The sequence below is a fragment of the Limanda limanda genome, chromosome 21 (genome assembly GCF_963576545.1).
Source record: "Limanda limanda chromosome 21, fLimLim1.1, whole genome shotgun sequence".
Classification (NCBI taxonomy): Eukaryota; Metazoa; Chordata; class Actinopteri; order Pleuronectiformes; family Pleuronectidae; genus Limanda; species Limanda limanda.
The window spans coordinates 9,925,070-9,939,966 of NC_083656.1; the positions used below are offsets into that span (position 1 = coordinate 9,925,070).

Consider the following 14,897-nt stretch of genomic DNA (forward strand, 5'->3'; position numbering starts at 1 on the left):
TTTGGTGTGAGGTTTGAAGAGAGCCTTTCCAAACCCAACCCATTCCGTCTACCATGCACAATTTTTCTGTTCAGCTCTGACAGCTCCCTCGACAGATTATCTTTCTCACTTTTCCTCTCAATTAAATTGACCATTTGCAGAGTAAATTTTTTCCCGGGAGTGGGACATAAAGAAACTTTTGAAACTCTTGGATGTTTTAAAATGATTCACTGATGACCTCCCAGTGCCCCCTCCCAGTGCTGTGCAGCCAAAGGAAGAAAATTCTATCCAGCTCTAAGAAATGTGCACAGTAAAACACCAAATCCCGGCAAACCTGTCCTTGTTGTCAGTTCCAGTAAAAATCATATATCGTTGTTTGTTTTGAAGAAAGTATTTCCAGTAACGATGAAGTGAGACAAGATAACGAGAGCTGCGCTTTGCCGTCCCCCCCTGTAGTTTGAGTGGTACCAACACGAAAGCAGCCTTTTAGCTTGAATTCTAAATCCTGGGGTTCTCATGAGGCGTTCACTTTGTCGTAAGTAACAGGTCTGCCTGAGCGAAGGTTGTATCAGATGTTTTGTGTTGTTAGGACAAACCTGCCTGAATGGCTGAGCTGGAGGCCAATAAATTGAAGTATTTTGTGAGTGGGAGTGTTTCATCCGATGCCAGAACCTTCTCTCTGCTTCCTCTCCTCGAGCCTCAGCTTGCCAACGTAATGCTGACCCGGCCTTTTTTCGATTTCTGATTTTTCTGAACGTCACGTCTGAAAGGAAATGAGTGATCGCTTTGAAAAAAAAAGGGAAGTCGAGCAATGGGCCTCTGTGTGCAATGTTGTAGAGAATGAACAAGCCTTCAGATCAGTAGCTTTTTGAAACACTGCAGCAACATTAAAGTGTACTGAAGCCATTGGAGGTGAAGGTCACACACACCCACACACTGTTTTCACTTATTAGACTCTTTTCAGGACTGTGGGGGCGGACACACTGGGCTTGATTGACTTTCCTCTCACTCTCAAAATTCAGGGTTTTACAATTGTAATTGTATGAAATGATGGTTAGAGCATAACAGAGTTGTACGTTCACCTGGTACAGCTTCATTATTATATAACATAATCAGCCAGTGTTTGGAGTGGACGTCATAGATTCAATATTTTGTTTAGATACATATAGTTTGATTAAAATAATGTTAAGAGTAATATCTTAAACAGAATATTTCAAACCATGATTTTTAAAGTGTAAACCTATAACTTAGGTTTTAATTTAAATAGGATTCAGACATTGAACCATGAGATTAATCTTATTTCCATAGTTTACACTTGTGAAATTGTTTTTCAAACCTTTGTCTTAATGCTCTGATATCTGATGGTACTCCATCCTTTATTCACGCATTGGATTTTTTTCCAAGAGCTTTCAGCCACATGTCATGGCCTTACTGAGAAGATGAAGTACTCAGTCGTCATGAATCATCTCATTGACCACTGAGCAGACTCAATCTGCCCCTGAAGGACATGAGATGAGGCTGAAAGAGACCAAACACTGACAAAGTGATGTCGCAGGGAGAGTAATATTTACTATGACAACAGGAAAAAAATGCTAGAAATAGCTTAGATGGATAAAATGGATAAGAAATTAGTTTGGTTTGAGGCAGATGAGCATATAAATACCTGATACATAAATCGTACTTATCAATCAGGTATCAATCATTATTTCTTGACATTGTTAGAGGCAGCAAAATCAATCTCTGCTGTCGTCGGAGTTCATCATCCTCAAACTCCTCCTATGGGTCAGTTGCCGAATCTCTCGCCAGAATATCTGAGAAGTACAAGTGAGGGTTTGCAGAGCCTTTTAATTCAATTTTGGATGATTGCTCATGGTCGGACACAGTCAAACCAATCGGAGAGGCCTGATGAGTTTGTCTCTTTATTGTCGTCCCTCTCTCCACAGCAAGCTTTTCACAGAGTTCATCCTGAAGGTTCCTCTGGGTCGCCTGGTGAAGCAGAAGCTTGACTGTCTGATCGACATTGTTCACAGTGATCTCTTTGCTCATCACGGTGAGAGGAAACACACACACACACACACACACACACACACACACACACACACACACACAAACTGAATTCGCTGCTCTTTGCCGCATGCACCTTCACTCGCAGTGTATATAGGCAATCACACCTGCCTCCCTGTGGCAGCCCGGTGTGAGCCCACAGTAAAGGTCACTTGTGAGGTGCTGTGGAAATCCCTCTCGTTATCTAAGAGAGTTAAGCATCCCCGCTGCAAAAATCACCTGGTCCTGTCTGTCAAAGGATATCAGTATTCCCATCTACCCAGTCCTCAAGTCTTAGCCCTTTCTATCTTACCTGTTTTACAATTTATTCCCTTTTCCTTTGCCATGTATGAATTTCTGTTCTCCTTTCCCTTCCATGAGCTCACCCCAACAGCACTCCACTGTCATGCACATTCACACCAAGGTCAGGTTGCAGGGCAGGAATGTAGACATAGCTAATGAGAGCCTGTACCTCCGGATTCTGCAGCCCAGCTCGCCTGCGGCAAACTGCAGACAGGTCCCTGCCGCGGTGACGGTCCAGGGCCGAGCACTTTGCCAGAGGCAGCGCTCCTCCGAGGCCGTGTGAGGTCAGATCCAGAGACAAACACACCCGCAGTCACATAACGGCCTGTTGTAGTAAATTAAATGCAAAACTCCCAACCCAAGTGAAATAGCCACAGTGATTTAATGTGGCTGGCTGGGAGAACACATGCCCCAGAGCGGCCGGCCGAAGCAAACTAGGTGGACAACAATTATCCACTTGCACGGTCGCTCTCTGCCTCCGTCATCAGCAGATGTTCGCTTCAGCATGAATGTACAGAAAACAAATGATGTAATGGAAATTATACACAGTGTATTGGCATTTTTACCACGTAGAATAATCTCTGATATTAAAAACAACAAAGTGTAAATGTATCTGCCTTTGCCTTAACAATCCTTTCAGACTTTAGCAACATAAAATGGTCTGATTGGTGTTTTGGCCAGTTTAGTGAGTACCAACCAAAGGGCAACGCTCAGTGTGTTGTCCTCCAGTCATTATTATTGATCTGTTGGTGTAATTGTTGACAATCAGGCCTCCCCGATGCTTGTTGATGGATTTCTGATCAGCAGGAGGACTTGTTGCTGTGATGTAGACTCTCCATTAGTCTTTGAGGTGCATGTGTGTTTTCAAGTAGTGTGAAACCAGTGATGGAGAATGCTTGAATGCATTTATCACCACTATCAAGCTGAGCTACACTTTTGAGATGTTTTATTCCCAAAAATGTTCATTGCAATGAACAAATGAGTTAGCCAGGTGGTTTTCAAAGGAGACATACCACGTTCTTTAAAGAATTTCCTTTCCTGTGTAGATTGTTTTAATAATTATGTAAAAGATCTGCAAATTAAAAAGCCTAAAGACTTCATTTGAGGAAGCTCTTCTCTGCCAATGAACCTCCTGAGACGCCTCTGAACATTAGAGCATGAAAACCTTCTCAGGTAATCACCCAAATTAAATGTAAGAGCTCAATATAAGTACATGTCTCCTTTAAGACCCATTTGGCTTGATTCACCATTACGTCTTACTTTCGAGTTTAATCTTAAAGTAGTGCAAGGTCCAAAGAAAAGTCCATATCAGATTTTTGACATTCTTTCTGTCAACAGCTGGTCCTTGATAGTTTCCGTTGCCGACCAATACCGTTCTGAAATATACTGGAAATACATTTCCAGACAAGCTAATTTACCTTGATACTCCACCGTCAATATTGAGTTTCTTAGAAGTCTACACCTGCTCATCAACATGCATGGAATGTATTCTCTGATGAATGTGTTTTCTCTCCTGTAGACTGCACAATGATTAACATATTGGCACTTCCTGTGCAAAGGCTTGCCCGAAAATAGTTTTCTCCAGTCCCAGATGGGCCTGTGTCTGTTGTAAATGACAACTTTAGAGAACAAGACCACATCCCTCTCACCATGGGCTGCATCTATAAATTGGAATGTGTTGGATTGGTGTGAATACGCAGTTCACTGCTGCAGATGAAAGCAAAATGAACTGAGAAAAGAGGGAAGTGTTTTTTCTTTTATTTTGGAGGATAAACATTGTCTCACCTTCACTGTTGATGATATAAAAGGAGAGAGCGTGACAGATGCATAAATCACTTGCAAATGGGCTCATTGGAAGAGAACAAATATGTCAGCTGCTCTCAAAATCAGTGTAGCGGCTAAAATCTGTTTGCGCTGGAAGTTTGTGGAGAGCCCTCATGGCCTGGCTTGATAGTTCCAGTCTGCTTGTCCCGCTCCCACCCTGCAACTAGTGCGTATGAGCGAGTGAGAGTGAACCTATGTACAGCATGTATGCATGTGTCCACATGTCCGTGTCCGTTTGTCCATCCTGTGTGTTTTGAGTTTTTGAGGAGGCACAAAGAGAACGAGGACTGAGGCCCTGAAAACCAAGGCATCAAATTCTCCACACAGTGGTGCACAGCGTTCGTAAAGACAGTTCTGTATTCAATAAGTTATTGTTAAACATTTTCAGTTGTTCGGTCAGAGCATTTTATTTATGTTCTTCAGCAAAGTTCAGCCTATACCAGGCAGACAAATAGATCCAATTTTGGTTCAAAGTGAAATATCTTGACAACCGTTTCATCGAGATGAATCCTAATGACCTTGGTGACTCTGCAAGTTTCTGACAAAATGTCCAAACTTTAAGTTCCTGAAAGGATATTGGTTTGTTTCATATAGTATTTGCAGTGGATAATGATAGTCCTCAGAGTATAGATATTCTCTATGCTGATGACGTCCTTGTCCTTTGTAGTGGTACCACAAAGAGGCCACAGTGTCAACATATTACACAAGATACCTTAAACTGAACAGAGACGATTGCCATGACAATACCATCACAACAGTGATAGTCTGCAATACATTATTGTGGTACAATAACTCAATGATAATTGTCCCTTTCCGATTAAAAAGGAGACTAGCAGCCATGGAAGATGCACTACTGCTAGAAGATAATTATTGTATAATTAATATACTTTTTAAAAATTTTAATTGCAGTGATCATTTTTTTATCAGTGCAATTTTAATGTCCTATACATGTAATCCTGTTATATTGGATATATAATTATTATATTTGTAGATGACAATGCGTTAATATTGTACCTTTACTTATTCATTTCTTTTGGGTCTATTTTCACTATCCTCTGCTTTAACGCAGCATATTTCTACACAGGGGGACTAAGAGGTTATCTCAGCTTAACAATAGTCTTAATTTGTTAGATTGTTATTGCTTATATGTATATTTTTTGTACGTAGGAATGATGCAAGTGTTGCACGAGTATGTATAAGTATTGACTTTTCCTTTCTTCATCTGTCTTCATGGAATCAATCAACTCTACATGTAGTTCCCTAAATAACAGAATTGGAGAATCTTGATTAGATTCATATTCAGTTTCCCTGAGCATTGTTTGTCATTCCACCTTGAGCTGTGTTGACAGTTGGCAAAGTTTTGTGTTATTAGGGCCCGAGCACCGAAATCGGTGGGAGGCCCTATTGTATTTCGAATGATTTTTATTTCCCTTTTGGGCTTTTCCAGGCCCTAGACGCTCAAATTCTTACCAAACTTTGCAGATTATTGTATTCTTGAGTAATTTGAAATGGGCTAGGCAAAATGGCTCAACAGCGCCATCTAAGGAAAAGCCCCTCAGCTAGCTTTCACCGATCTTCACAAAAATCATAGCACAGGTGTATCATGACTATACAAAAAAAAAAGTCTGAGGTGCAATGGGAAAAGCCTAACAGGAAGCCCGCCATTTTGGATAGGGACATTTGTCTTTTCAAGAGAAACAAATAAGTCTGATGAACTTGTCCTTGGGCTTAGAACAACTTCAACTTCTGTGAATGTCATCTCAACAAGATGGAGATATAAACCACCTGAGTATATTTGATTTCATCACACGGTGTGACCCTGGCCTGGCGTCAAAGTTTGATGACACGCCATCAAAACACAAGCTTCTGTATCTCAGGCATATTTGGTTCAATTAAATCCAAACTAGGCATGTAAGACAAGAGTCGCCACCTGATGGAATCTACAAAGACACCATGACTTAAAATGATACTGCCACCTGCTGGCTACAGGTAGTGAAGCATTTATCCTTGCTGCAGTGCGCATACGCATGCACGCGGAGGCGAGCGCTTGGTCATCGAACGCTCTCTCTTCACCCACCGCAACAGACTTCAACGTGCGGGTGCTCGGGCCCGCCAGTGCTACAACGTAGCCCTAGTTTATTTGTGTGATTGTCTCTTTTGATTAGTGTATTTAAGCTCTAGTTTTATATCTGAAGCAGGGACATTGTATTGATTTTTAATTGAAATCAATTTAGCGGCTGTTTGTCACGGCGGCGTCTCTCCACCATGTTATTATAGCAGTTGTTATTTGAAGAGGGCTGTTGTCCCAGTTGTCTGCCACAGCTTTATTTTGTGTCCTGCACTTTCTTCTCCTGTTCTTATCTTTTAAAGGTCCCTTACTTTTCTGAGTTTTTATCTGTAGTTTTAGATGTACTTGTGTACTTTTCTGTTCTGCTGGAGAATGCATTGCAAGTTTTTTTATAATACACTTTTTTTTAAGTATTTCTTTCTCTTCTTTGCATATTATTTATTTGTTTATATTAAAACGATAAGTCACATGTAGCACTGGATAGAAAAGAGTAGTTTGACTGCTTCCCTCTCCATAAATCTACAAAATATCACTTGAGCCCCTTACCGTTAACCCCCATCTTTTAATTAAACCAGGAAAACTCCAGGTTTTTAAATGACACCCCCTAGACACACATATGCACAGTGCCACTAAGATTGGAATCAGAAGGTTTAATAAAAAATATGATAATTTTATGGCCGACTGCCTTAGGTCTACCCTTCATGAGAATACTCGGTGGCTTATCACCTTCGTCCCTCCATGTCAAATCCCCAACCAAATTCTCCCCTCTGCGCATTGGAACTCACTGCTTGATGTTGCCGTCATCATCGGTAAATCTCTCGGGTCTGGTTTGGTTGCTTTATTGTGTAGATTAAATTGTAACTGTTGCTTTTTTTAAAATTTTTGCTTTAATCTTCTATTTTAGGCTCAAATAAATTGTGATTTAATAAATGTAAACAGCTTAATTGTTTATGCTTTAACTTCTCAAAATTACAAGGTTTGATTTCCACACCAGTGTTGCCCTCTGCAGCAGTGACAGATAAGGTGCTTTGTCTAACGACACCATGGATATTATTGGAGCAGAGGTGGGTTTGTTCTATTTTGGTTAAATTCTTTATGCTGACACGGAGTATGTAATTAGCTGTATTGTCAGGTCTGTAGGTGGTTTGATAATTATAATTATTTTACCTCCATGATATTTAACTGGCTCCGGGTGTCATTTGCATGTTCTACCCGTGTCTGTGTGGGTTTCCCCCAGGTTCTCTGGCCTCCTCCGGCTTTATTGCAGAATCTTAATTGATCGTAGGTGTGATTGTGAGTTAGAATGGTGGTTTGTCTCTATGTCGCCCCTGTAGCCTGGCGACCTGTCCAGGGTGTAGCCCCGCCTCTCGCCCAATGTCAGCTGGGATTGGCTCCAGCTCCCCCAGTGACCCTCAAGACAAGAGGATAAGCAGTGTAGATGATGGATGGATGGATACTTCAAAGGAGTTTTATTTGATGGCTGTGTTTGATTATTGTCACACTGTTTTACTTTAATTTCTCTGAGGGATTATTTTGAGTCGTTTCCAATGTTGTTTTAATAAACTCTTTACATTGTTTTAATTTAATCATCTGAGCTGTGAAGAAGCCATATGCCGCGTCGACCATATGCTGCTTTGCCTCCTGCGATCGCTCCTCTGCTCCTACGTGTCGGGCGGCATCTTGAACGCGTGTTCCCTTTTTTTCTGTCGTTCCTGCAGATTGCCGAGAGATCCTCCTGCCGCTGATGACAGAGCAGCTGAAGTTCCACCTGGAGAAGCGGGAGGAACCGAAGGCTTGCTGCCAGCTGCTCAGTGACATCCTGGAGGTGCTCTACAGGAAGGACGTGGTGAGGAACACAGCCCGTACAGCTTCATGTACTTTTATCTCCCTCAGGGATGAACAGCAGCACAACCAGGGAATCCAGCCAAACAATGACAGAGGAGCCGGTTTTGACTGGTTATTTTGCAAAGTAGTCATTAATCCCTTATTTATTTCATTGCCCATTGGGTGTCTGTTTTGAAAAAGCCCAAAAGTTGTCTGTGCTCAGTGATCCAATGCTCAGTGGGCGAGAGGCCTTCTTGAACAGTATGAACGTCCTCTGTGTTTTAGACCTTTAAAAGCGTTTAACAATGTGGTCTGAATAAACAAGCACACGCACACCACTTCCCATATGTGTGCGCGTGTCATCCTCCAGCATGTCCTGATTCCTTATGTCCTCCCTCCGGCCCTCTAAGACTCCACTCACCATTGATCACGACAGACTTGTATCCCACTCCTCATCAGGGATTCTACACCTGTCCCTTTGCTCATCCTCAAGACTCTGTGTCTCTCGTATTAGTGCTTCCTCTCACTGCCTTGCCCTCTCTAACATATCTGTTTGATACTAAATACCTTCCTAGACTTAAATGTGCCTGAAGAGAAAAAAATAACGTCAGGACTTTTTCTTTGTGCGCTGGCTTTTGCATGGCGATTTGAAACAGTCCTGGGAATAATGTGTGTTTTTGTGAAAGATGTGCGTCACACTTGCTGGGCTGTAAGGAGACTGTGTGAATCTTTTGGTGTCAGTGTATGCACAGACTCGCATGCACAATTTCTTTAACTTCAAAATGGTGCAGTGTGACTTATTGAAAGTTTAGGTTGATTCGGCCGGCCTCCACTTGCCGAATGTTCATGAGTCACGATCTCTGTCTGAATCACTAGCAGCTTCAGAATCAAGGTTTCAAGGTTCTGTTTAAATTCATCACCTTACAATGACATTTAATAATCACTCATTAAAATCATATTGCGAAGCAGATGGAGCGGCTAATATTTTGAGTGAGAAGAAGCTTGAAATACTTTTAGAAGTACTCAGCATTTTGTCGAATCCCTCCTACGTTTGTGTGTTGATACGCGTGTTGTTGTTGTTTTTGCAGGGTCCAACCCAGTGGCACGTGCAGATCATCATGGAGAAGCTGCTCCGAACAGTTAACAGGACGGTTATTACCATGGGCCGCGACTCCCCTCACATCGTAAGTCTGTTTCTCTCACTGTTATTTTCCATATGCCCGACAACTGACATCTGTTGTACTTCTCCTTTCACTTGTACACATGTACTCATGTTCTCTCCCATTCAAATTGAGAGGCTCGTGTACGACAACGAGCGTAACTCCCACAGGCTCGGTGCAACTTCAGTTCAGCTTCATTGCCAAGCTCTCATTAAAGACAAACTACCTCGGCAGAACACTTTCACTCAAGCGCCTTTTTAAGAGCAGCTTTGATCTGCTCACGTCTTCCTGCAGTCAGCGGTGTGTCAGCCTGTGTGTGTTTTGCTGTTTTGTCATTTCTCTTTTGAGTTTGTGTGTTTACTCGTTTATGTTCCTGATCCCCTCAGTTATGAAAACCTTTCTGATGTTCTGTGCTGTATTCTAATCACGCCTCCACCCCCTCTCCCCCCCCCCTTCGCCATTAGCATCCTTCCCCCAATCACACTCGCTCCGCTCGAGCGGGGGGGCAATTAACGCACTTATCAGTCATCGTATAAGTACGCTGTGTTTGCCTCGTGTGCATCGCAAAGCCTTCATCCATTTTCATGAGTCCAAACAGTCCCGTACACGTTAACCTCTGGATTCTTTGACTTCCTGTTGCCTTTGTGTTGCTGTTGTGCATGTGATGGGAAATTGAAAGTGAAACTTGAGTAGAGAACATATTCAGATTTAAATACTTGTTTATGACTATTACAGGACAGATACATCCAGGTAAATGACGAGAGAGACATCCGGTCTGAAATTCAGAACGGGGGGGGGGTTGTGTGATACTGATTGATTGATACTCTCACCGGTTGACGCAGCATCCTTTCTTCTCCCATGTCAGGTCATTTATAATATTTGCGTGGAAATGTGTTCACGCACAACACATTGTCTTCGTCTGGGCAGCAGCAGGAAACGGTTTCACCCGTACAAACCGAAGCTTCTCTGCTTTCACCACCAGTCGCTGAGCCGCACAAGGCAGCAGTTATCACACACTAATTATCCCGTGTTTGTTTGCGAGCGGTTGTTTGTTATGTCACAGTACTGTAATACTTCTGCAGCACTCATCCGCTGTCTCCCGTGTCCTCTTCTACACTCTTCCTCTTCCTCCTCTCTCTAAGTTGCAGTAAAGTGATTCTGGAGCTGCTCTCTCTCTCCAAAGGCATTACAGCGAGGCTGATCCCATAGATGGGTAACCCTCTGTTGTGTAGAATATTGCCAGTGTGCATCACACTGATTAATAAAAAGCTAATGAAGCTGTGAGTTGGGCCGAGCCATCCCTGCTGCCCCCTTTTCCTCTCGGCCAGCTTCCTGGAGGGATACACACTCCCACTTACTCTCCCTCTCTGGCTCTCAAGTTGTTGTTGTGAGTTGTTATGCCAGGGATGCAAATCTTTCATGGTCCAGAGAGAATGTTTTTTACGAGTTGGCGGTAAAGACAGCGTTCGAGCGCCGGAGCAGCTGCCTCACCTGATCCTGCCATTCCCCCAACCCTGCTGTATTCACTGCTGTGGGGTTCCTCTGATCTCATATTTCAGATATGGAACTTGCCAGCCACTTAGTCTAAAAGCCCATCGACGCTCATGAAGGCTGCACTGCTACGTCTCCTCGCCGCTGCATTATATTAAGTGCATCCATTCCCGCTGTCCCCCTTGGTGCAGGTGAAATAGCGTTCCCGGCTTCCAGCTGTGGCCTCTGAAAGGAACCACGGCAGAGCAGGTGCCTTTCTGGTTAATGAAACTGCTCTACCCGTGACCTCCGTTGACCCTCACTGAAACCATTTACTTTGTATACTGTACATGTGCTGCTGCCCTCTGCCTCACTTTGCCACACTATACAGTATACGTTTCGCTTTAATTGTCCCCGCTGACCCCTGCCTCTCCTGTCAGCTGCTGTCTCCGGAGCTCGGCAGCCACTGCACTTGACTGCCTTGACATTTCTCAGCACCTGCATAATATTCAGCATCAGCGTGGAGCGTCCCTTCAAAGGAAGTGAGTTAGAGGTCACATCAAAGCCTGGTCTCTCCGAGAGCACCGTGGCTCTTTAACTCCAACACTATCCATATTACAGGGCTCCAGACGGAAGATGCACTTGAAGCAGGTCCCGCAATCATTATTTAATGATCAGTAAGGTTGGTGTGAATATTTAACGGCGACGAGACCCAGTTTGCGATGCGAGACGCGTCGTAGCTTTCTAATCAGAGGACTGTTGTTTCTCCGCCTGCGGGTCCCGCTGCCTACTCTGCAGGCGGACGGCACGCTGCAGCTCACACAACCCGGCCGCCATCCACAGACCTTGTTCTTCTGAGTGGCATTCTCTCACATTCAGATTTATGCATTAATGTCGTTCTCTGCCTCCCACCCCTCCCTCTCTCTTTCTTCCCTTTTCCACCTTCTCCCCTGGTGGCGGTGGACGCAGAATGATGATGAGAAGGGTTTCATTGCCGGCTTTGGTGGTGGGTGTGTGTGTGTGTGTGTGTGTTTGTCAGTTTTTGTTTTGTGTGTTGTCACTGCAGTGCTTCGCCTGTTAGCGACTTCGACGCACATTTGCCTGGTCGGACATCCTAGCGGGCTGCAGCTTTATATTCATGTCCAGCCTCACTCAGGTTGAGACGAGTCCTTGTGAATACATTTACATTAGGAGAGGAGCAGAAACATTTTTGCCGGTCCCTGCTGGAATCGCCAAGTTCTACAGTTATGCCCTTGAATTATTATTTCTTCCTCGAGTATAAGCTTGCAGATGAGCCCTGCAGATAAACACGGATTGGAAGCTGCGACTGGAAGAATCTGCGAGTTTGACAAAAAGAAAACCCTTTGAAACAACCCTTTATGTTTGTCTTGGCCTGTTCTGTTATCCCTACTGAGGTCTGATTGTTAGTTATGAACTGACACGTCAACATTTATGAATAACCATCAGACCTGAGGTGAAATCGGATACTTTGCCCGACAGCTTCACCTCAACTTTGACTAAATGACTCGTTATAGCTGCTGTTATAAAGACAACCTGAGTTTGTGTCTTCTTCACAGTTGTTCACTCAAATTCCTGCACTGTGCAGAAGAAATGGGGGGGTGGAGCTGCAGTGGAAGGACTCTGGATTATTGATCGACAGTATGGGGCTGACCGGCTATAGGGGCTACAGGATTTCCTTTGCTGCATGCACTTACTGACCGACCACAGTATAAACAGCAGCACAGCCATGTCTGACATTTAATCAGACGGGATTCTTCGCCTTTATCTTCCTGTATCACTCTCTTTATCTCTCTGTCTTAATATCTTTCTGTCCAAATTTTTCTCTAAGTGCATCCTCGCCTCTATCTTTCTGTCCTGTCTCTCTCTTGTGCTCTCTCTCTCTCTCTCTCTCTCTCTTCCACTGGCCAGACAGCTGCAGAGCTCATACAGAAAAGAAGCATAGTGGGATATGGCACTGCATCATAATTCCTCAAACATTCACTTATCACTCACTCCTGCACCTCAACTCGCGTCCCCTGTGCCCCCAACTTTGACTGAGAGTTCCCCTGGGATCATTGACCCTTTGGCGACTCGTGTTACTTTGTTTAAACGACCGGGTCGTACACGCCGATTCGCGTCACCTTGGAATAACAGTGGACAGCTCTGAATGGGTATCAGAGAGCAAGATTTAGAGCTGTACTGGGCAACTTGTTTGTACCCTTGGTGGTGTGCTGTAAACAGGGGGAGGGGAGCCCTGTGGAGATGGCCCCCTTCGTGCATCTGTGTGAGGATGACTCTGCACCTCTCGGGCCTCTGTCCCCAGTTTACCTCATGACCTCACCTCATTGCTGGTCTACACCAACGTCAGGCTGCTGCATTTTACCCACACACCAATGCATGGACACGCCTGAAGCCAGGAGGGAAAAAGCCAGATGTGTGCTGTGAGTGTAAGCCTGGAATCAGGAGCAGGTTCGAAGGCAGTTTGTGTTTTTGCACCAGAAGCCTTTTTGCTGCTCATCCCCTCGTTGTATTCCTGTTGTGCCATTTGACAACATAAAAGACATTTGGATTTTCGTGTATCTTCAACCTTGAAATGTGCAGCGTTGATTGTTTTCCATAGAGAACTTGCTAGCTGTGTGCCCTATGTGAAATCCTAAATTAGTTTCTACAAGGTTGGTTCCTCCTAATTAAAAAATAACATATTTCACTTACCCCTCGTCAGCCATGCAGATAGTTTGCAAAAGCAATTCAATTGAAGGAAGTGACATTTTGTTCAAAGTAATGAATACAACATAATTTAAATCCAACATCGATATTTAAACTAGTTCTACTATACTTTAACAGATGTAAGTGAGATATCTTTTTCTTCCAATTCACAATGAACAGACCCTTTAATGGAGCTGCTTCCAGACATTTAGTGAACGCTGGATAATCTCCTGAAAATCCCCGGAAGGGCTACAGGTGAGACTGCAAATGTCCGAGTGAGTTGCTGCGGAGACAGTTTCTCCAACCATGTAATAACTCTGGATATTGTCCAGTGGATTCTGAATGGAAACATCTCTGCAACCGTTCCGCCAAAGACACTCAGTCTACTTCGTGCTTTCAGAGCTCTGTTAATGTCTTGTTTTTATTTTTCACATTTTGCATATTAAATATCTTTATCCTTTTTTTTTTTTCAACTTCTTTAAAAAAACAGTATAAAATACACAGTATTGCACATAATAAATCAATTGCACTTCTTTAAGGTACAGATAAACATCTACTTCTCTCTCGATGCTACAGTATTAACTACCGAAAGAAACGGACCTGGCATGTACAAGGGGTGGAGGTGTGAATCACATGGAGCCAACAACAGAAAGCAGCATGTTGCAGTTTGTGAAGGTCAAACGAGTGATATCGAGTAGTTTGCCAGGTATTGTTGTGACAGTAGATAAAGATGCTTTTGTTTTACGCCCTTGAAACCACTTTGGCAAATATCCTGTCTTTTGGGGCAGTGTTCTTGGCTTTGAGAGCGACGTGGGTTTTGATGCTCCTCCAGGCGCTGTTAGCTTAATGTTGTTTCTCTCAGATATTGGCTGCTCTCCCACTCATTAAAAATGGTTTTAGCCCTATTTGATGCTAAAGAATATATATTCGTACATTTCTATATCAATGCAAATATTATTTTGGCTGTACATAGTCTTTGAACCCTGTTTGGAGTTACGATACAAGATTTAAATTTACAGTCGAATAGATGGGAAGCGATGAGCAGGAGCTGGTAATTCAAAAGAACATTTGAGGGGGGGGGTAAAGGAAAATTACTTTTTGCCATTCTCTTTAAAAATGTTTCTTGAAAAGCTAGAAAAAGATTCTGCAAAATCTGAAGGTCGTAAAAAGCATGCAAGGCTCACACGCCTGCCACCCTGCACTGTAGAAGCCCTGGTTGTGATCAGACGTGGCACATTCAGCCTCTCTGGCCTGGTTTCAACAGCTGTCATGGTAGCTGACCCAAGGTCCTGCAGCAATACAATCACAGCTATCATCTCGAGCCCCTTGCATGTGCTATGAACCTCTGTCGTTTTTTATAATACTTGGTTTCAATACTGGAGCAATAAAGGATCGATAAAAGTTTTTTTACTTCAAAAAGGCATGAAGTTTATCTGCTCTTCCCTTTAGGGTTTTAATGACCGTATGCACCGTGTAGTTGGTAATAAATAAGTTTGATGTATGAAATAAATTAATTTACC

At 43.3% G+C, this 14,897-nt stretch overlaps 1 protein-coding gene across 1 annotated transcript in view; it reads left to right on the forward strand.

Moving 5' to 3' along the window:
* Positions 1-14,897, forward strand: part of dock1 (dedicator of cytokinesis 1) — a 172,994-nt gene that overhangs the window by 58,161 nt on the left and 99,936 nt on the right. The window contains exons 25-27 of the mRNA XM_061094579.1: positions 1,923-2,029; positions 7,936-8,063; positions 9,130-9,225. Coding sequence (XP_060950562.1) covers positions 1,923-2,029; positions 7,936-8,063; positions 9,130-9,225 — 331 coding nt within the window. The remainder of the gene's footprint in view (positions 1-1,922; positions 2,030-7,935; positions 8,064-9,129; positions 9,226-14,897) is intronic.